The sequence below is a fragment of the Sinohyriopsis cumingii genome, chromosome 3 (assembly GCF_028554795.1).
Source record: "Sinohyriopsis cumingii isolate HCF-2022 chromosome 3, ASM2855479v2, whole genome shotgun sequence".
Taxonomy (NCBI): Eukaryota; Metazoa; Mollusca; class Bivalvia; order Unionida; family Unionidae; genus Sinohyriopsis; species Sinohyriopsis cumingii.
Window position 1 is genome coordinate 59,249,609 of NC_142963.1, and position 24,211 is coordinate 59,273,819.

Below are 24,211 nucleotides of genomic sequence, written 5' to 3' on the forward strand. Positions count from 1 at the left end.
ATCAAATTTAGATGACTTAGTGATGTAGACACAGATGAAAAACTTGTAAATTTCGAGTATGAGAAATGGCAGCTCTACGGTTGGTCACACGGCCTCACTGACATGACGGTGAATGAATTCTCTTCAGATTTTAAAGCACATAACAAATTCTTCCATGATAAATAATTACACAGCTATAACAATCGGACTTTACTCTTAAATTGTTCCACATGTAATAGAAGTGTACAAAAAATGTAAAATGGTTAAAATTGCTGTTAAATGTAACATACACTACATTGCTTAATAGTTCACAGGCAAGCTATGCGTATGCGGTCGACTAGGTAACCTGTGTTCTATGTATAGCGAGCTGCACTTTGTCACTATGCTCTATGAGGTAAAGGGTTAAGTAGCATTCTTTCATTCTATGAATAAATGGTACATCAAATACTTACATCAAACTCATCTTGTATTACCTTACTTTATTACCTTTATAATTTTTAAAGGTAAAACTTCAAGTTAATACACTTATTTACAACAAAATCTGGCTTTGGTTTTGTAGGTTTAATGCAATTTTTCAGCACATGATAGGCTATATAAGATGGCCAGTATATCTGGTGGAATGAAGAACCTGTGAAAACCCCATGAAGAACTAATGACCCACACTCACATAGCTATACTGGTCTATCCTGAGACCTGATGGATAGAGGGAAGATGTCACTGTCTGCCTTAGACAACTTGATCCCTTGGGACCCCACCCCAAGTTTTTTTTATAGAACTAATTAAAGTTTTAAAATTATGAAAATTGGCTACCATTTTAATCGCTTATAAGTCTAGTAAAACTGCAAACTGCACAGACCCAGATCTGCCACCATATAATGTGCTGGCAGATCTGGATCTATGCAGTTTGTTAGGAGTAAACAGCAGTGCAAACAAACATAGACTCTATTCTAATGGTGCATTATGCAATGGTAGATCAGAGTCTATGTTCTTTCCTGTTGGGACAGACTTAAAAGCAAGTACATATTGTAATCTCTTTCAAAAACTTTGAATTGTTATTATTACATTTTTATTTCCTTTTTTGTTTTTGGTCAAATTATTAAACAGTGAAGTCGTCATTTTTTGCATACTGACAACTTTACACACAACGCAAAAAGTAGATAGGGACAGTGATACATTACCTCTACCTGTCATGGGAGTTGTAATTACAGAGGGCGCTGGTGTAACAAGTGGGGTGGATGGCTCTTGTATAACTTCTATATATATGATAGGGAAAATTCCTTGCCGGTTTCCTATTCTTCCCTCATACCAGTTTTCATCCACTCTTCTTAAAAGTGTAACAAATTCACCCTGAAAACAGTAACAATTTTCAGTATTTCATGTCCATTAAAAAAAGCCTTAAGAAATTTGAGAATAATCATAATATTCTTGATAATAAATAGTTTATTTTTACCACATAGTTTTAATAATTAAACTTTATCTTCATATTCAAACATGAAATTCAAATGCTGATAGCTGTCAGAGAAGTGTTTTAAAACAGCAAACGTTATTGCTCTGTCAGAAAATATTCTGGCTATTTCGACACAAATATACCTAAAATCCGTATGAGAAAGAACACCTGATTGACCAAAGGGGCATTTTATTTTATACCAATGCAGTTCTAAATTACTATGTCATATTGGTGAAGGTGGATTATGTTGGCATTTGACTGTAACAGTTTCAGTTAGCTAAGGTGTCAGTGGCATACCAGTGCAGAATTAAATTGTTACATAATACGCGGCTTCTAGGTTACAGCCCTATGTTTTAAACAATGTAGCAGAAAGAAAGTGAAGCCAACAATATTAGTAACATTCAACAAACAATTTATTTCTCTAAATTACAAAGTGAAAATTTGAGAGATATTTACAGTATTGTGAATTAAATCCCAAATAATCTTAAATGTCCTAACACGTCTAAAAGAATAGAATGTTCTGAATTAATTTCAATAATCTTGAATGTCTTGATGAACCAAAATTATGTAATCTAGAATGTCTGTAAATGAGTTCTCATTAATCCCAACAAAGTAGTGTTTTAGTCCAAAAAGTCAATAAGCACTTTGTAATTCCAATGAATAATTTAAATAAATAATTCCTCCCAAATTATATCTGAACACAACAAAAGTGATTCCACAAACTGATCATAAAACAGGAATGAAATGTTTACCAAATTAGCTGTATATACAAATATCACTGGATCTGCAACATATGGAAAAACCCATTTACTTTTAAACAAGGTCAGGTCTTGAATTCAAATTCAAGTAAACATTTTGTTTAATTCTTAGAACCATGACAAAAAAATCAGGTAGGCATTAATTCCACAACCCTTCTGTATGGCATGATTCAACAGGAGATCTGGGTCTGTGCAGTTTGCAGTTGGATTGAACTTAAAGCAAATACAGTAGTCTTATAAAAGCAAAATTCCACACAAGCTCAATCAAGTACAAGAATTTTCCAGTATTAATTCAATTATCAGATCTACTTATCCAATTACTTTTTGTTTCTTCTTTTTCAAGCCAACAAGGAATTTGATATAGTAAAGATGTCATGCTTTTTGGAAAGCTAAAATTTTTGCATAATAATTTTATGTAAATAGTATTGTCTAGCAGTAATACTATCTTCTTTTACACAAGAAAAAGATCAGACAAAAGTAATTTCTATTAAGCGTTCAGACAGAAGACAACATGTAAAAATGATTCTTTTTATATAAAAAACAACTAAAATCAGTTTCTGACAACAATAGGATAGTTGGAAACTAAAGTGTACATATAGATTTTGCATACAACAGACTGCAGAAAAATACACGTTTATTACCTTTTTAAGACTAAGCTCCACAGATGTTTGAGCATTAAAATTGTATTTGGCTCTGGCCTGGCCTTCTGCTTGCATGGCTGCCGACTGTGCAGCTTCTATTGAGGTTATCACCTGGAAACACAAGGCAGAAATAAAAGACTGGTTCCAAATCTTTGATTCTGTGAAGACTATCAAAATTAGTTTACCTTATATACTCAATTGGAAGACAAGTCTAACTGCAAACAGCAAAGACCCATAATACATAAAGCACCAGAAGAACATGGTCTGTGCAGTTTCTTACATTATGTTACAGCAGATCAGGATCTTTGTTGTTCGCAGTTTGACATGGCTTATAAGTGAGTATACAATACACTGAACAAATCTTTAAAAAGATGCAAGAGATGTGCTTTAACCAGTCAACGACAACTATCTGTGTAGATGAAACATTTCATCTCAATATCACAGAAAAATGTTACATTACCTCATATCTAATGCCAATCAAATCACATTTCAAGTTCTCTGGTGTCAATAAAAAGATTTTGTGTTATAGCCAGACCCATTGTTTGGTGGAGATCTAATAGAACCAAGCAAGAGTCTAGCTGAACGAGATAAGATGAAACTGAATGCAGATATAGTGAAGCTGTCTCAAGCAGCAACAGACTGGATGACTGACTCAATCATACAGTAAAAATGTAAGTTAAAAGAGAATAATTTTAAAAATTGTTTTCTGGTAAGGCATGTGTAATAAAAAAAATGTGACAGTCATTGCAAAAACTCTGTGATATTGTGATCTAGCTGTGACTAATATTTAGTGCTGCTATGCTAACAAGAAAACCTCCAATGATAGTATGACAGTATTGCCAGGCTTTATTTTGTCAAGAGGTGTAGTACTTCTTATGAAGCATTCTTGCATCAAGTTAAACCACTATGCAGCAATGGTGTCTTAGAAACTGGGCTAAATGTCAAGATCACTTAAGATTAAAATATAAGTTACTGTGACTAAGTTTTTACTTAAGTAAATCTTATGAAGCATTAACATACTAAGTTACATGACTGCAACAATAGTCTAAAGATATGAGCTAAGCACAATGATTAATACAGCTCAGAGTGGTTAGAAAATATAGGTCACAGTGGTTTCATTTTGGCTCAGAGTGGTGGGGAAAATATAGGTCACAGTGACTAAGCTTTGACTGAAGGGTGAAGTACTCGTTCTGATGCATATTTAAAGCATGGCTCTGCAACCAAGTTCCAAAATAAGGGGCTAAATACAAATTTTAACCTAGACACAATAAACTTAATGCAAAGGTGATTAAAAATCATTAAACCATGAATGTAGGTTACATCGTTCTAGTTTCACTGATGGCTGAAGAACTCCTCATGAAACACTTGCATATCATACCATGTGACTCTGCAATTAACAGTGTCTGAGAAAATTACCTGATTGCAACTTCTGACCTTATGGGTGGACAGACATTCAATCCAAAATCTACAATTGTTGTGTTATCCATCCAAAAATTATATTTATTTTCATTGCATAACAATTTATTCATCGAAGTTGATTAAGTTCAGCTTTTGAAACTAAAAATCTCACTAGTTTACCTCAATATAGTTGACTGGGAAGATGCCAAGCCTGCCGTGTCTTTCCCCCTCAAACCAATTTTTGTCAATCTGCCGTGTCAGGTAGATAATATCGCCCTTCTTGAATGACAGCTCTCTGCAATCAAATAAGATCTGATTAACAAGATGCAATTATACACTAGTCCCTTATTATAACAATTCTGTGGACATAAAAACTTTCTTATAATAAATAATTCCTTCTAGTGAAGAATTATCCTGATATGTAAGTGCCCTCTGTGCTTCAATGTGGAAGATAACTAAACAAAATAATTCATCATATTGATATTTGCAATTGTGAGGGTCTCCTGTAACAGTATAAAAATTTAAAGTACATATTTTCAGTAAAAATAAAATGCCCCAAAAAATATTCAGAATTTTTCAAACAACCCTTGTATTCAGTAAGGCTCTTGGACAATACAGTATGTATTGAGTTTCTTTTCTAAAATGCTAGAATTCAATTTATGCCTGTGTAAGCAGATGATGGTCCTGAATCCACGAAAGATGACCTACTTAAAAGTAAAAATTTTCAGCAAAAATAAAATACCCCAACAATTTTCTTCATTATTCATCTCCAACCACCTCATCCCCAGTACCAGCCTATTCTTTTGCCTCCTTGGCCTGAAACCCTCATCTCATTAGGACAAGTTTAACTCAAATATTGTGGGAGGAGTTATGGTAAATGGTACTGCATACAGACAGGCAGTATCCAATATATGTGGAATATATCATCTCCCCTATGAATGGCATTATGGCACTGCCATCATCTGCTGACACAGGCAAAATGGGAATTCTAGCATTTCAGGAAACAAACTCTATACATACTATATTGTCCAAGTCTCGTTGAATACAAAGGTTGTTTGAAAAGTTCTGAATATTTTGTTGCAATTTTTTTGTTTCTTTGAACATGTTAATAAATTTCATGCCAACAAATAAAAATAAAAAAAATGAAAACGGTGACATAAAAATGTCAGAGGAGAAAACAATTCTGTTACTGAGTAAAGACCATAATACAAAATCTGTGCACTCTCTGACCGAAATCAATCCTGACTTTGATGAAGTCTACAAATCTGATGTGGTTTCACTGACTTAAGAGATGGTCCTGAATCGATGGAAGATGACCTACATTCTGGAAGACCACTGTCCATTATTGGTGAGCAGTGTAAGTGGCTGATCTGATGAAAATAACTGATAATGTTCTGTAATCATTGGCATTAATTTGTCAGCTGTTTTTAACATCCTGAAGAATCATTTCATGCTTAAAAAGTTTTGTGCAAAAATGACTCCTGAATTTGTTGACAGACGAATAAAAACAGACTTGGGTTGAAATTGCCAGACAGCTCCTTGTCAAATACAAAAAAAAAGAGTGACTAGAGACGTTTGAACAAGATTGTCACAGGTGATGAAGCATGGATTTGCTTTTCTGAACCTTGTAATGAACAAGATACAATGTAAAAAAGCATGATTGTTAACAGGAAATGGCTCATTGAGTTGAAAATTAAATATACCATAATACAGATTAAATTTACTACAGTGCACATTATTTCTTTAAATTTCCTGTTTTAACTTGAAAATTCCCTTGTAATGAATGTAGCTGTGATGAGAATCCACTGTAACCAAATTTTATTATTTGAAAGTAGAAATATGTTCAAGCAACACAAATGCCCCACTAGTGCCTGAAAAACTGACCAAAATGCAAAACTTTTACCAGCCAGATGACCCAACTACACTCAAAAACTAAACATTTACACAGCCAGATGGACACATATGACCCAACTACATTCAAGAACTAAACAGATTTTTTATTAATAAAACAAAATTTATAAATGGGAAAACAGATGTCAGAATAAAGCTGAAGAAAAATGAAATATGAAAACTACTAAACATGAGAGATTATTATAAGATTTAAGTGAAATGCAATTGGAATTTTTCCGACTTTTATGTTTCATGTTTAAGAAAACAAGAAATGCTGCTGTTGAAAAACAATAAAGGTCACAAAACATATCTAAGTAGACAAGAGGCTCATTCTGTCAACATTCACAGTAATCAATGATCATAATGATATACATGGTAGATATAAAACACTGTGACTTACTTTTGACATTGTGGTGTAATACATATCAGGATGCATGCACATCAAGTTTCATGAATGTAAAAGCAACCATAGAAATGTACATGCTGTACATGATTATCAGAAAGGAGGTCAAAATGATCTTGGGAAATTACTACATGAACATGTATGTCAACTTTCATGACTGTCCCAGAAACAGTGAATAAGACAAAGAGCTATGCATTAAAAAAAATACTCATTTGTTAGTGTCAATGATAGTGATGATGCAGACGAAAGATAACAGCTGTTGTTTTTTTTAAAAATCAAAATGTAGGCCCTTACAACAGCCATTACTATTGTGACTACTGACACAGTGAAATGGATTATCTCCCTTACACAAACCAGCTATAACAATAATGTTGTTGATGCTAACTGAAGAGCTGGGAAGCCATGATGATTTTTAATGATTCATGATTTGCACTGTGGAATGCTGATTAGAAATATTCAGATGGATTCTAACCTTGGATTCTGTGCTGTAAAGTTGTAGAGTGCCTTGGCTTTTCCTTGAATTTGGAAGCCACGCCTTCTCTCGGGTGGAACACCATAGTTACCCAAAGGTTCATCGAAACGATCCTGTGGGATTGGGGATTTCTGGGATGGCCTGTAAGAAGGGTGAAATAAAAAGAAACATTTGAACCAAACTTCTTGAAGCCTTTGCATATACTTTTCTTCAAATATGTAATCCTCCAAGAAATTTATATAAAGTCTACTTTCATTATTCCTATGCAAGTTGTTGCTATTTATGGTAGAAAAATAACTAATACATACCATACAGCCGGTATTTTACACAGATGTCAAATTTGGTGAATTTTTTTAAAAAAAAAAAATTTTTTGAAGCTAGTTAAATATTTGTGACCACAGATCTTGAGTCTGTAATATTAAGATTATAAATGCTGATGGGATTTATTTCAGCAATCATTCTCTAGGATTGCTAAAATGTCTACTCAGCTAAAAATTCCTGCTATACAGTTTACCACCAGTTTACAGAAGGTTTTGACATGAACAAAATGGACAATTTTTTGGTTATCTTCCAGTTATCAACAGAAAATAATTATTAAGAGAAAGAAATCTTTATTAAAGGCATTTTTAGGCTAATGTCATTTTGTGACATTCTATAAATAGTCTATAGTTATGTCATTTTGTGACATTCTACAAATAGTCAATAGTAAATGTCATTTTGTAACATTCAATAGACAAAAATAGTCAATAGTTAATGTCATTTTGTGACATTTGATAAATAGTCAATAGTGTCATTTTGTGACATCCTATAAATAGTCAATAGTTAATGTCATTTTGTGACATTATATATAATAGTCAATAATTACTGTCATTTTGTGACATTTGATAAATAGTCAATAGTGTCATTTTGTGACATTCTATAAATAGTCAATAGGAAATGTCATTTTGTGACATTCTATAAATAGTCTATAGTTAATGTTATTTTGTGACATTCAATAGTCTATAGTTAATGTCAGTTTGTGACAATCTATAAATAGTCAATAGTTAATGTCATTTTGTGACATTATATAAATAGTCAATAGTTAATGTCATTTTGTGACATTATATACAATAGTCAATAGTTAATGTCATTTTGTGATCTTCTATAAATAGTCTATAGCTAATGTCATTTTGTGACAATCTATAAATAGTCAATAGTTAATGTCATTTTGTGACATTATATACAATAGTCTATAGCTAATGTCATTTTGTGACAATCTATAAATAGTCAATAGTTAATGTCATTTTGTGACATTATATACAATAGTCTATAGCTAATGTCATTTTGTGACAATCTATAAATAGTCAATAGTTAGTGTCATATTTGTGACATTATATACAATAGTCAAAAGTTAAACTGATGTTCAGACTAAACACTGTATAAAAATGTTGATAATGATTTGTAAAAGCTAATGTCATTTGAAAGATTTTGCCAGGGCACTTTAAAAATCAGGATGTAATAAATGGATTAAATATTTTAAAAAATTGTTCTCTTCTACAATTTCTATGCACTTTTTCAAACTAACAATAATACTGACTGAATCTTATGCATCAAATATTAGGATTTAAAAAAACAAAGAAAAAATAAACAACTCTTAGATTTTCCAAAGTTTTGACATCATAAAACACTACAATAGGATGAAAATAGTTTGCATTATGGAAACCACTAGAATAACCCAGGTCTAGATAGTGACATGTGAAATCCCTCACCTCTACCTGTTAAGATATTTGAAAAATCACTACCCATAATGCATTGCCAAGGTGCATACAGTACTACTGAGCAACATGCAGATAGAATGAAAATAATTTCTTAAAGCTGCTAACCATTGGAATCTTATAAAACTGCTTACAAGAAAACAATGTAACAAAGGATAGATCCTTTCACAAAGGAATATTTTTGTTCAAGAAACTTTAACTAAGCTGATATGTGAATATGTAATGTGAATTTACATTTTGCTGTGTAAATGCTCTGATGGCTTAGCGGTTAGAATGTCTGCCTTGGCTGTGGGAGGTTATGGGTTCGAACCCTGGTTGAGTCATATGAAAGACTTATAAAAATGGTACTAACAGCTGCCTAACTTGACACTCAGCATTAAGAGGTTAGTGTTAGGAATGGTTGGCCTGGTGTCAGGATAATATGACTGGGTGGGACATGATGCTACATGTCTGCGGCATGATGCCCCAGAGCTAGACAACACTATAAACTGTCACACTGCAGATATCATAGAGTTATGACTGAAAAATTGTTAAAGCTACGTTAAAAATCCAAAACACACATACACACATATTTTGCTGTGTACAAATTTAAAAAAAAAAACTTTTGGGGTGGTGGTGGTGCTATGAACAACAAATTTAAAGACCAAATGAACTTGATCCATTGCACACAAAGATCCATGCCCAAACTGACAAATTTTGGTACCGATGAAAAGGTAATGTCTTGAAAAACTTCAAAAACTGATACTTTTTACTAAATTAAATTAACTGAAAGTTCCATCAATACTTGCTTATAAGTCAAGTCCAACTGCAAACAACACAGACCCTGGTCTGCCATCCCATAATGCACTGGCAGATCAGGGTCTATGCTGCTTGTTCCAATAATTACTTTAAACAAACTGCATAGACCCAGATCTGCCGTCACATTATGTAATGGCATTTGGGTGTGTGCAGTTTGCAGTTGGTCTCAACTTAAAAGCAAGTATATACTCTACGTTGCTCGCTTAACCTTCCCTTGTTACCTTTGAAATGGTCTTCCATTTTAACTGGGTCAATATAACAAATTATGAATTCATCCCAGTAGTATATGGGGGCCCCCATATACAACTCATCCCTAACTATAAATGGTCCAGCAAGAAAATGTGTTCATGTTTGCAATAAAAAGTCCCTGTCAGTAAAAAATACCTGCATATAAGAATCATTACTCCTATCAATTTGAATCCATGTCCTAATAATATGCATTCAACAAAACTTAAGATACAAAAATGAATTCTTTTTAAAGTTCATAATTGATAATATTTGTCTTACGGTTACTAAATTAAACATGCAAATCCTAATAACATACTACATATATACCTGCTTACAAGTCCAACAGCAAACTGCACAGAACAAGATCTGTCCTTGCATAATGTGTTGACAGATCTGGGTCTGTGCAGTTATGTAAGGAGTAATCAGTAGAACAAACAACACAGACCCTGATCTGCATGCTCATTATGCTAGGGGAGATCACGATCTTTGTTTTTTGCAATCTGACTCAACTTGTAAGCGAGTACATATGTTACACTCAAAGGAAGCAAATTGTAAATTTAAGAGTCAGAAATTAATTTTTATAAGAACACTCACACTTTCACCCCAGTTAATTGTGGCAGCTTAAACAAAATTAAGATGATGGAAGGACAAATTCTTGAGTAAATTGTAAATGCAAATTAGTGAATACTGAAAATATCAGTATGATTACATGTTGCTTTTGAGGTATACATCTGTAAAGCCAAGTCAATTTTCTGCCTTTTGTTTCAAATGTTTCCTGAATACAGACCCAAACAGCTTTGCCATCTGGATCATTGGAAACAGAAATGCCTGAAATGGGTCGAACTGTAACCACAATCTATTCCTTCTTAGAATATTTAACTTGTTTACAAAATGATCATTATAAATGCATGGATTCACAAGCACTAGAAGCTGATGCAATTTTTATGATGCCTGGATAATTATATCTTCATGCTAAATATCTCATCTATGGCTCCATTTCTTGTTGGAGCTGAGAAACACCTCTTCAAAAGATGATCAAACTACTTCATTCTACTGAATGCTTACTCCATACACATGCTAATTATATTTATCTATTTTTTCTTCACATTCTCCTATAAAGAATCTATTTCAAGCAACACAAAGCCAGATGAGACCAGACAATGCAAGATTGGTTCCTACATTCTCCAAATGTCAATTTTTCCAAACTACATCGCTACATTTCACATTCTAATGAGGCTTTTCATACTTAACAATTACCAATAACACTTAGTCACACACACACACACACACCACATAGTTTATTCAAACTGCAGTTGACTCTTCCAATAAAGCATCTCTTTTTTTAAATGGGAGTGCAATAAATGGAGATAAATAAAATCACAAGACCAAACCTTACACCAAATACACGTTTTGTACACCTCTTATGAACTGCTATCCTGTACCACCTATACTCGCTTATAAGTGAATCCAACTGCAAACAACACAGACCTTGATCTGCTGTCACGTGTTGGCAGACCAGGGTCTTTGTTATTTGTTGTACTATTTACTCCTGGTAAACTGCAGAGACCCAGATCTGCATAATGTGAAGGCAGATCTGGTTCTCTGCAAATTACATTTGGACTCAACTTATAAGCAAGTTTATATGGAACTGAACTTAAGCCTGGACTTTAAACTTGGGTCTGAAATTCTTTGATCTCATTGGATGTAATTTTAATAAAGTCTTACTTGAATTGGAAGTATAGACTTTGAAATTGGACACAGAGAGGGTGAACTAATCATGTACTTCTAGGTGTAAGATTTAGCTCAGAGTTCACATGTATACGATGATCATCTTTGTTATTTACCATCCCAACATGATAATATCCATATTTAACAAATGAATAGATTGTGACATGACTGCATGGAAGATTTACTACATAACACATTTGGGAAAATGTAGATTCATAAAGTGTTCAACTGATGAATCCCGAAGTTCCACCCACCTATCAATTGTATAGTTCAACATTCCAATGGATTGCTGTCAACTCTCAAGCCAGACTGCTGAATTTGTACATATTGCCAGGAATGCTACGTTAGAGGGACTTTAAAGTAGCCTGGTCATCACCTTGACCAGTCCAACTAATAACATGAATAAATTCAAACTTTTACTGTCACCACTTTTCATGAAATAAAAATAAACTTTGTATTTCAGCGGTTGTATTTTCACAATATTAACGACACTGATCTGTTAATTAGTAAATGTTATCTGTGATTTGGGGATTCATCAATTTCGAGCTGGGATGACCAATAACACAAGAACTAAAACGTGTAACTGCAAAAGTCTTTAGCCAGTGTTGACTGAGAATACACAAATCATACGATGCTTGCTGTTCATAAAGTAAATGTAGCTGTGTATTGACTCTTAAAAATATTTAAGAGAATAGCAATTTTTGGTACTTCCCATGATAAATCGGAGGCTCCAGATGACCAGGTTCTTCAAATATTTTAACATAAATAGTTTGACTAAAATAGAATATATTTTTTTGTTAATGTTTACAAAGTATACAAAACAGTTTAATTGTAAGAATTGTTTAGAATAAGGTTGCCAGCATATTGCCCCGTCATAAGCACTGTTTTATTATGGTCTATTCAATCATGTGACTGATACAAGATCTGTGGAGGTTTCCGGCATGTTTAAAATAATAGTACTTGATCTGTGTGAGAACACATAAAAATAGCCATAAAATAAAGTACACTTGAGTTAGTCATAGCTACTATCACAATTGGTTATGACAAATGTCTTGATTATGACTCAGTCAGACAATGCATGTTGTCACATACAGTGCGCACAAAATATATTACTGAAAGTTCAACAAAAAAATTGTTTCTAATACAAGGAGTGTAATACCCAATTTATTAAAACCTAGTCTATTAATCTGAGTAAATATTCTCAACCAAATTTTATTAATTATACTTGGAAATTTAGGATCACAATATTTCTTAAAACAATTGCCTGATAATTCTAATACGTACATTTTACATCCTAGTTCTTAACTTGACTTAGACACCATTTCCAGTTAAATAATAAAAAAAAATTTTTTATTTTTATTTGTAACAAAATTCCTAATTAAAAGATTAAATTCATGTATATTTATGAGACAGTAATCACAATGTTGTTTTATGTTCAATCTCTCTCAGAGTTTGTAATGCTACAATACACCAAGGTAAAACGTGACATTACATTCATGTCATAATGTAATGATCATGTCTGCACAGGAAGTACTTTTTTCACAAAAGAGGACCACCTCAATAAGTACTGTATGTACGTGCTTACAAGTCAAGTCCAATGGTAAATAACATAGATCCTAATTTATCATCACATAATACACTGGCAGATCAGGATCTATATTGTGTAATCTAATGATAACTCATTACAAACTTCATGACCCAGATCTGCTTTCGTATTACGAGACAGAAGATCTGGCTCGGTGCAGTATGCAGAAGGACTAGAAGGACTTGACTTCTAAGTGAGTGTATACCGTACATGGGAACTGAAATTGTGAAACAATATACATGTATCATGATCAAATGAGGTTTTCCAAGATGTATTCAATACTGAAAGTATAAAATTTGACACTTCACTTAATTTTACACTTCACTGAATGAACAGCAATCATCACATACATTTTTCAGAAACATAATCATAAGGCTCCCAAGTAAATCACCTCAAATAAAACAAGATTCTCATAAACAATAACAAGACATGGGTTAGTGTTACAGCCGGTCTGAAAGAGATTAGTTCTTTATGGTAGTAAGAGTTATTCCCCTTTGCCCAAGTGACAAAGGTGCAAGCACCCTTGGTGAACTACTCACACATCCGAACGACTGCTTGGAGAAGTTGGAGAGCTGGGAAGGGGGAAACGGGTAAATAAGCATAAATTGAAGAAAAAAACATCAAAATTATTCAACTGAATGTGTTCAAATTACAAACATTCTGATTAGACTAGCTGAAATAAAATCTCCAAAAATTTTGAATTATGCCAAGTAACAAGTTACTTTCCAGTTGTATGGCTGACATGGAGTTGTACTATTCCATCCCAGCTTTATTTTAAGATTTGCATAAGTAATGTAAGTAATGTAAAGTAATATTATTTACATTATTTTGAGGCATATATTATTGTTTTCATTATTCATATGAGAGCAAACAAGCATCTCTGGAAAGTTTTACTCAAACAAGCTCAAGGTGGGTTACCCAAGGCACAGGTCAAATACTGTATATACACACTTTTTAAGTCAGGTCTAATTGCAAGTTACAGTGACCCAGATCTGCTATTGTATAATGTGCCAGCAGATCTGGGTCTGTACAGTTTGTCAGGAGTAAAGAGTAGAACAAACACTGAGATGGCAGATCCGAATCTATGTTGTTTGCAGTCAGACATGATTTATAAGTGAGTATATACGGTATATAGATTTCCACAGGAAAAAAAATATCTGCATGGGTTTTTTAATCTAGAATTACTGGTACTGTTTAAGAAATTAACTTGTCACTGTTATTAACTTGTCACAACCTTCGTCTCAACTGTCAATGACACTGAATTCTTAACTCTATTGAAGAATGGAAATGAGACTGAAACAAGCCTACATAAGAAATAACCAAAAATGTAACTTGTTACTGGGGTCATTCACATGTGTTGGACTGGGTTGCAGAAGTTTATATATATATATATATATATATATATATATATATATATATATATATATATATATATTCATAGATTACAAGCCTGTCTTAAGAATTATGGTGACTAACAGCAAAGTACACAGGTTTCTTTTAAATATAAATTTCAGGAATCAGAATTTTCATTGAAATGTTCACCACATTTTATCTTATGTACACAAAATTTATTATTAAAAGGTCAAGTTTATTTTTAAAATAAAGTATTATGCATAGTGTATTCTGCAAATGCATTTATTTTCATAGTTATCAATAGTTATCAATTTTCATGCATTTATTTTTGAATTCATGCTTTCAGGAAGGATTCCTGTTGTCTTGAGACACGGATCATTGATTATGGAACCTTTTTTAAATCTGTGGTTTACTACAACCATACTCCCATAGAAATTGGCATCCCCATGAAAACTGGTACCCCTATGAAAATTGTCATCCCCATGAAAACTGGTACCCTTTAGAAAATTGTCATTTTCATGACAACTGGTATGGTGAAATTTGGCATCCCCATGAAAACTGGTGCCCCCATGAAAATTTGCATCCCTATGAAAACTGATACCATGAAAATTGGTATCCCCATAAAAACTGGTACCCCCCATGAAAATTGGCATCCCCATGAAAACTGGTATCTTGATGAAATTTGGTATCCCCATAAAAACTAGTACCCCAATGAAAACTGGTATACCCCCCCACCCCCATGAAAATTGGCATCCCCATGAAAACTGGTACCCTGTGAAAACTGGTATCATCATGATTGTAGGTGAGTTTTACTTGTATAAAGTAATTTCATTCAAATGTTCAAGGGTTTTTCCCCATAGTGCACAGTATTTTTTTTAAAATGGGGATTTTCAAATTTAAAGCATCTAACAATAAAAATATTAGTAATGACTTGTTTATCTGGTGGAATTTTTTTCCATAAAAATTACAGCAATCCTGTTTAACTACTGCAACCTATTTACAATCAAACATGAATGTTTAAAAAAAATCAGCATAATAGAGAGTGTTTTTCATGTTTTCAACTAGAAACATAATAGAAAAAAAATACAGCAAAAGTTTATTGTATATAATCATTTGATCGAACTGCAAACTTCACAGAACCATATCTGTTATTGCATAATGTGCTGGTAGACCTAGGTCTATGCAGTTTATCAGAAATAAGCAACAGCACAAACTACATAAACTCTGATATGCTGGAACATTATGTGATGGCAGATTAGGGTCTATGTTGTTTTCAGTTGTACATGACAGTGAGGCCTATGGTATATAAGCAACTAGAATGTAAAATCAACAGTACCATATAAAGGTAGTCAACTCCTGGGCATAAAATTAACATTAAATTGTTACTGAATGAAGCTGAGGACACTTTGTATCTAGACTTCTTGACACAAATATGCAAATATATATGGACATGGTAACATTAAATGCCCCCTGAAACTGTCATTGGCAGGGCGTAACAAGTTCATCCATTTGAATGGAGTAATGAGTGCAGATTGTGTACATTCATTCTAACAAGTAATAATAGACTAAATTCCAGATTTTATTCATATTTCTGAACATTGATACTGAATGTCTGAAAGGCAAAGCATGAGCTGCATTTTTATTAAACATTAATTATAACGATCAATTTTCTGCTAAAATTATTCTCTCAAGCAAAGAGCAATTAACAAAAAAATTGCAAAACTTCTGAGATTTATATCATACACATTAAAAAATTTAATTTAAATTGTATATTTTGACATCCAAATTTCAAAGCACAAGCATTTTAAAATCAAACTCCAGGTACAAATTATTTATACAGCTTGTCTCTCTGTTAGCAACATCTGATAGAAGCCAGTATATAAACATTTTTCTGAAATCACCAAGAGCATGGAAAACTGCCAAGATAGTGTGGAATACTGGGTATTATAATAATCTGATTACACTGAAAACAAAGAGATAAGGCAGTTAAAGCTCATATGAAAGAGTCTATTTTATAACAGTAAGTACAGTACATATGCTGATTCTACTGCATTTCTCATTTCCAATTAAGCCTTATCCATCTGCATAAGCAAGTGCTATCAACATAATAAGCTTACTGCAAATTTGTCTATAAAACGGAGCACAGCAAACCTGTCTTACTGGACACCTCCATATTAATGACAGGTACTTGAAAGAAAACATTTATATACCTTTTTTCTTAATTACTTGTTTCACCTGTGCATACTGGTCATATTTCGTAAAGGTAAAACTTATGCAGTTTCTTGAGTGGATCTTACTGACAGGATTCACGGTAATTCTGTGGCTGATTAAGCCATTCTAGTGGAGGTCATTTTAGACCAGAACGCTGATCTTTCACTTCGTGATTTGGGTCTTCGACATTAGCGCTAAGGACCAAAAACTTGAGATACTATGCAGGATTCCAAGAGGGCCTGGAGCTGGCTGTTACTGACAGCACTAATATAACACATACCACCTCGAAATTTCAACATTATGTTTCCCATTCATTTTTCAGCACGTTCAACAAACAAGGAGGCTTGGGAGAAACATTTTTTTTTTATCCTATGAGATTTAAATTTGCATGGTGTGTACAAATACAAAATTTAAAAATGGAGTAAATAATGCTTGAATCACCGATTTAATCAGCTGCTCAGTTGCAAATAATGAAAAAATGATGTCTCTACACCACATTTGTGCTGAGACATGGTTGTAGAGCATACATGAGACGCTTCTTAGTGATACGTTATTTTAGCAAGTCATTATCACAAACCGCCAGATCTGAGCAATTTGAGAATTCTTTCTGATTTATAATGTCATAGACCTTAGCATTAAAATCAAATGTCAAAATAAAAAAGCCTTAGAACTGTAAAGTGCAAAGGCATCGTAAACGTACACAATTTAAAATATCAACCCCCAAATGGATGAACTTAATGTACACCTGAATGAATATGGAAGTCTCATCATTTGACCATCAAACTTGCAATCAATCTATGGTCAGATGGAGAAGGAAAGGTAAGTTGTGTCCTCCTTTGCATAGATGTTTCCAAACATGCAAAATTACATGACTTACAAGAAGAAATCAGAGTGTTTGCGAGCCTGGTAGTCGGCCTCTTGCTGTGACATCTTCCTGTTTCTCTCATCTTCATACAACTGTTCCTAAAAAAATAAACAAATCCAATTAGATTTAATTCAACTTCAGAATTAATACAGACATAATCTAATCACGTTTGTCTTGCATAATTCTTTCCTCTGCACACATGTTGATTCATACTGATGCTGCCACAGCGATGGATTGGTTATGTTGGTATCCTTGAACCTGTTTACACATCAGAAATAGTCCGCACAAAAGATCTGATACACAAAGTTACATTTTGTTCCTGTTGGGTCATCCAAACTGTTCACACTAAAAGAAACCCCCAAAACAGTGGACCATACTACCATAAAAAGAATTTCTATAACTTTACTGCAGAAAGAAGTTTAAAGCAGGGTCCAACAAATTTCAAAATAGTAACCCAGTGGTTTACCAGGAAATGAACCTAGTAGCCCAACTTAATTTCAGAAGCCCATAAATATGAACTTATTGGCTTTAAGACTTCCTTTGTTCTTAGACACATTTTAAATGATGAACTAACAGAGCGGTTTCATTACAAGACTGGTGTCAGTGTCAGTGGAAACAAGCAATCACTGCCAAATGTGTTTATATTTCTAAATAGGTCCGGATCTAAAAGCGAACCAAGATAAGGTCAGGATTTCTTTTTTAAAATGGAGCCAATATCACTATGAACAAACATTTGAATTGGTCTGAAAATACTCAGAATACACAGTTCAAATGTTTGTCTAAAATCAAACAGAGATGATCAAACATTTTAAGTTACCTAATAAAAAGAGCCTCTACAGATGGACACAGATTGAGGCAAATAAAAATGAAACACTTACTAGTCTCTTTCGTCTATATGCTTCCTCTTCCTCTTTCCTCCTTCTCTCTTTTTCTGGACTTAGGGGTGTTCTGGGGACATCTGAGGTTTGGTGGCGGAAAGCTAAAAAGGCACACAAATTCAATATATTTGTCTAAAAGGTTCATAAAATCTTATAACCAATAGATGCTAACAATTGCAATGCAATATTACATTATCGACTCTGTCAATGGCATGTAACATTTTATATATCAGGCCAAAGGAATCCTAAAATCTAAAAATCAATAGCTAACAATTTAACTTGAACAGGTAAATGGAGTGTATGCAACATTGAGGGGGTTTCCACTAGTATATTTTTCAAAGGGTCAGAGAAGGAATGAAGAGGACAAAGAAGCTGCTTCTGAAAGAAATATTTCCTTATCCAATAATATTAGCAAAAAGACAATTGATTAATTATTTTTGTCTGATATATTCAATTATTTCTTCTGGATTTTGCTCTCATGTCATGAATTTACATACTTCATTCATGTAATGAATTTACACACTTCATTCATGTAATGAATTTACACACTTCATTCATGTAATGAATTTACACACTTCATTCATGTAATGAATTTACACACTTCATTTATTTTCTTTTATAATTAACCTCATTGCCATTTTTGCTTTTTTCTTAAAACTCCATGTATATATGTAGTTTGTTTGATTGATGCTAAACTGTGAAATTGCTGACACTACTTTCTACAAAAACTCAGACACCTCTAGCAGCAATACAACCCTGAATATACATTATATTGACTATAGACGCTGGAATGTTAGGCACTGCTGTGAACAGAAAAAGACATGAAATATTCAACTACCAGCTTTGTTGTTTTTAATGAAAATGTCATCTAAAAATTTAATTAGCTTTTGATTATTTTAGCGACTGTTTGCATTTATAGAGCACTGGCCAGTCTCTGAAATTTAGTGCAATTATCATACACATCGCAATAAACATGTAAGTAACCATTTCTTTGACTCTAGATAGGCAAAATTTCAATTTTCATTACATGTATTAGAAATCCATGTAACACCTTTCTTTACTGCTTATTTTACGTTGTTTATTTGAAAAGGATAATGTCTGGCAATGGAAGCAGTGCCTACTTATGGCACTAATGGTGCCAAATTCATTTGTACAACAGCCAATGCAAATGCATTTGAGGTCAACAAGGGAAATGAATCTGCACATAGTCTACTAAAGAATGGAATCTGCTAATTACCGTAAATGAGGATTAATGACAAAATGTGGCACCTATGGGAAGATAAGCCTCATCTGACCCCTGGCCAAAAGGGTCCAGTGCAGCTGTAATTTGATAAAATCAATCTCTGTTGTCCTACATGAAGATCTGACAATGACCGTAAAATGGATGCTGTGACATTTATTTAGAGGGCCAACTTGTCTGAAAGGTGCCATTTATGGCATTACAGTGCATACATGAAAGCTTTGATTAATAATCCTGTAATTTACATTAATTAGAAGAAGAAAAAAAAGTACAATTTTGGTATGAAGTCAGTGCCTAGTCCATCACTGAATCACTGTCAACGAATTTATGAATGATACTGTTGTTACTTTAAAGTAATGGTTCTTAACCAATGGCTTATGTCACAAAACTGCGTAGCCATGCTGTTTCAAGTGGGTTGCCAAGGTCAACGTTAATAATTTTAAATTTCCTACCCAGCAGGTTATCTACCATTTGATGGGTGGTAAGGCGAACACCAGAAATGTAATTTGGGTCGCTGCTCAAACCATAATAAAGAAACACTTATCAAACAATGACAATGACACTGCAAAATTACCAAGGAACAAACAGCAGCCCACCCACCCCAAATTTGCATGTGCTGTAAAATTGATGTAGCCTATATATGAAAATTAACAAGCCGTCAAGTTGTGCCCACTACGCTGAAAAAAACTTGAAATGACATCCCTGCTATTATTATCTCTCTAATCTGTTATTTGCATGAATAAGTTTTGCCCTCCCCCTGCCCCCGAAAAAAGTTGAAATGACATCCCTGCCTGGAGGCAATAAAAGTCATTTAAATCTTTGAAAATTAAAGTGATTAATCATATCCCAACCAATAAACTGTGAATAAATAAGGTGATCAATGAAACCAGAAACTTAAATTGCCATATATATATATATATATATATATATATATATATATATATATATATATATATATACACACACACACACACACACACACACACATACACATACACACTCTTGTTTATAAACAGAGTGCAAAGCTGTACCATCACATAATGCGCTGGCAGATCTGAATCTATACAGTCTCTAATCAATAGAACAAAACACTGATCTGCTGGTACAATGGAGAACAAGTCATAATTATTCCTTAAAAAGGTTTTATTTGGTTATTTCGTAGTCCTACATGTAAGACCTGATGCTGACATTTATGTTTTGGACATCAGCACTGTTTAGCACCTAAACAAAATCAAGATGTGCTATGTCTTACATGTAGGACTAGGTTATTTCCATGATGTATGATGTGATGTTGGGCATGTTTAAGGATATGACAGGGCTCCATTTAAATTTATAGAATCCGTTTTTGGGGGTGATTTTTAAGTAACTAAATTGATAAATTATATGCTCGTTTACGATAGTGTAGTGAAAAACTTTACCTCCATGGTCATGTCTTCCCCACCAAGATTTTGCTGGAATTATGTGATCCATTTCCTTGTGTATATCAACATATTCCATCAATCATGTGTGTTTAAACTATTTCCCCTTCATCAACGAATACTGGATAATGTATAAACTGATGTCTGATTCCACGAACATTTATCCATATTGAAAAAAACTAGTCATTTGTTTCTACAAAGAAATGGGATGACTGATTCAAGAGTTTTCTGACAAGAAAAAATCTCCAGTGAATACAGTGTTATAGCTCTGTAAATATTTCCCTAAAGAAACACTGACATGAAATACATGTACAAACAGCCAGTCATAGTTCATTTCAGAATGTAAATATATATAAATTCACAAAGGACAGACAGCAAACAGACATCAGTTTCACACATCATGTATATTTCATCCAATGCCAGATCAAATGGCTCTGTTTATGTTAATGTGAGAAAATTACACAGCTTTGATTACCACTGAGCCCAATAATGATGCCCTACTCCGAATATCATATTACATTCACATGTTATTTGAAGATGGAAATCAATCGAATGATTTCCACTTTATTTTTTATATACATGTACTTTCTTACATATGTGAAAGTCATGGTCCACATTAGCTGTATTTTAATATTACATTCAAATTTTGTTTTCATCTACTGCATGAAAAAATGTCTGTAAAATATACACTAAAACATAACATTATCTTTTATACATAAATAATGTGGCAATGTTTTGTCATCAACATGTTACCATCTGATGTTTGTCATTCTAATGTCAATAGCTGATAAATAGAACATAATTTTACATTTCAAACCTAATTTGGTCATAAAATCACTTACAAGTTACAAACTATACCTACTATACCTACAAACAATGCTTGCTTGCCTGTATGCCACATCCAACTGCACCCACCCACATATACCATTACATAATGTACTGGCAGATCTGGGTCTATGCAGTTTGTTAGGACTATAGTCTGAATATACCTCCCGTTTGTTTGTACCCCTCCCCACCGATTTAAAAATAGAAAAACACAAATGAGATCAGGGTCTATGAGCTTGATAAAACAGTCCTTGTACTATACCCAATAAATTCACTTGTCAGTTTTGGTCTAGATTTGTTTTTTATATTATAAAAAAAAATCTGGATTGTTACCTTATATCAGCTGTTACAGAACTGTTATCAGCAAGCAAGTCTGTCAGTTTAGGCTGGCCCCCCACCCAACTCCAATGCATCTGAACGGATGGAAATAATGCATACAGTATGTTGTCCCTATGTAAAACTTGGAACATTCTTTAGAAATTTTAAATCTTATCTGCTTGCAAATGCACAGGTTAAAAACTTGAAGCAACCAGAACTCTTAGTGACAAGGGCATCACAATGGGTCCTGCTCGCTACCATTTGCTATACAGCCCTTTGAACAGAGGAACTACTATTAGGTACTATACAGCCCTATGAACAGAGGAACTACTATTAGGTACTATACAGCCCTATGAACAGAGGAACTACTATTAGGTACTATACAGCCCTATGAACAGAGGAACTACTATTAGGTACTATACAGCCCTTTGAACAGAGCAACTACTATTAGGTACTATACAGCCCTATGAACAGAGGAACTACTATTAGGTACTATACAGCCCTATGAACAGAGGAACTACTATTAGGTACTATACAGCCCTATGAACAGAGGAACTACTATTAGGTACTATACAGCCCTTTGAACAGAGCAACTACTATTAGGTACTATACAGCCCTATGAACAGAGGAACTACTATTAGGTACTATACAGCCCTATGAACAGAGGAACTACTATTAGGTGCTATACAGCCCTATGAACAGAGGAACTACTATTAGGTGCTATACAACACCTTTAAACAAAGGAAAGTCTACTGGGAAAGAAACTTAGAAGTGTGCGTGTGTGTGTGTGTGTGTGATTTGGATTTTAACGTAGCTTTAACAATTTTTCAGTCATATCGCTACGATGTCTGCAGTGTGACAGCTTATAGTAATGTCTAGCACTGGGGCATCATGCCGCAGACATGTAGCATGATGTCCCACCCAGTCACATTATCCTGACACCAGGCCGACCAGTCCTAAGGCTGACCTCTTAATGCTGAGCACCAAGCGAAGCAGCTGTTAGTATCATTTTTGTAAGTCTTTGGTATGACTCGACTGTGGATCGAACTCACGACCTCCCGCATCCGAGGAAGACGCTCTAACCACTAGGTCACCGGAGCAGACAACTTTGGAGAAGGAACAATCAGTTGCCACAACTCCATTAAATGATTTTGTGGAATGCTAGAAATATGATGTTTCATGATCTCACCAATATAAAAGTGTTTGATAAATCTTGCTGAAATCCACCATTTTCTTAGTAAATGTACGCTGTAAAAACCTGGGGGCAATCAGGGGTCATAACCCTTCTAAATGATTATGCTGAACACTGGAAATCAAACTTGTCCAAGGTTTCATCCGTATAAAATTTCATGCCAAACTTGGTTGAAATCCAATTCATTCGGAAATAAATATGGCAGGAAATACAGTGAAAAGGATTGACGATCATGCAGGTCATAATTCCTATAAATGACATCATGGAATGCTGGAAGTCAAGCCCAGTTACGAGAAACCTTGAGGAAAAAGTAGTTTCAGCCTCTTTTAAGAGTATGATAATTTGGATGCAGAAAATGACAGCATCATTTTCCTACTTCTGGGATTAGAAGATAAAATTCTGGCCCATTCTTTGTCAGAAAATTTATAGATATGCAATAAAATTTGGACTGGAAACTAAACAACCATGACCTTGGTAAAGTCATAATGTGGAAGCCAAAGCAAGGAGGACAGGAAACCACGAGTATCTGTTATCATGGAAACTTGTTCAACTTCTTGTCAATATAAAAACCCAGACCAAATCTGGTTTAAATCCAGCTAGCCTTGGTTGAGACATACTGCAGAGAACAAAATCAGGATAATCAAGGGGGCATACCTCATGCAAATGACATTGTGAAATGTTTGAAATCAAACAAAATCAGGCTTATAAAGCTGCATAATAAACTGAAAATCTGTCACAATGATCATTCATTCAGGGGAAGTAATAACAACAAGATTTTTAAGACCATCATCATGGCAGCCATATAGGATGTATGACTGGCACCATTTTCA

At 33.8% G+C, this 24,211-nt stretch overlaps 1 protein-coding gene across 18 annotated transcripts in view; it reads right to left on the bottom strand.

The window, feature by feature from the left end:
• LOC149802934 (uncharacterized) overlaps positions 1-24,211 on the bottom strand; it is a 389,228-nt gene that overhangs the window by 18,595 nt on the left and 346,422 nt on the right. For 17 of the 18 annotated variants that reach the window (XM_089952442.1, XM_089952437.1, XM_089952439.1 and 14 more), the window contains 7 exons: positions 18,389-18,489; positions 17,523-17,608; positions 13,621-13,653; positions 6,989-7,129; positions 4,404-4,518; positions 2,826-2,936; positions 1,158-1,326 (listed from right to left, as the gene is read on the bottom strand). In XM_089952442.1, the coding sequence (XP_089808568.1) occupies positions 1,158-1,326; positions 2,826-2,936; positions 4,404-4,518; positions 6,989-7,129; positions 13,621-13,653; positions 17,523-17,608; positions 18,389-18,489 (756 nt within the window). The remainder of the gene's footprint in view (positions 1-1,157; positions 1,327-2,825; positions 2,937-4,403; positions 4,519-6,988; positions 7,130-13,620; positions 13,654-17,522; positions 17,609-18,388; positions 18,490-24,211) is intronic. The other variant, XM_089952434.1, reaches the window with a different exon arrangement.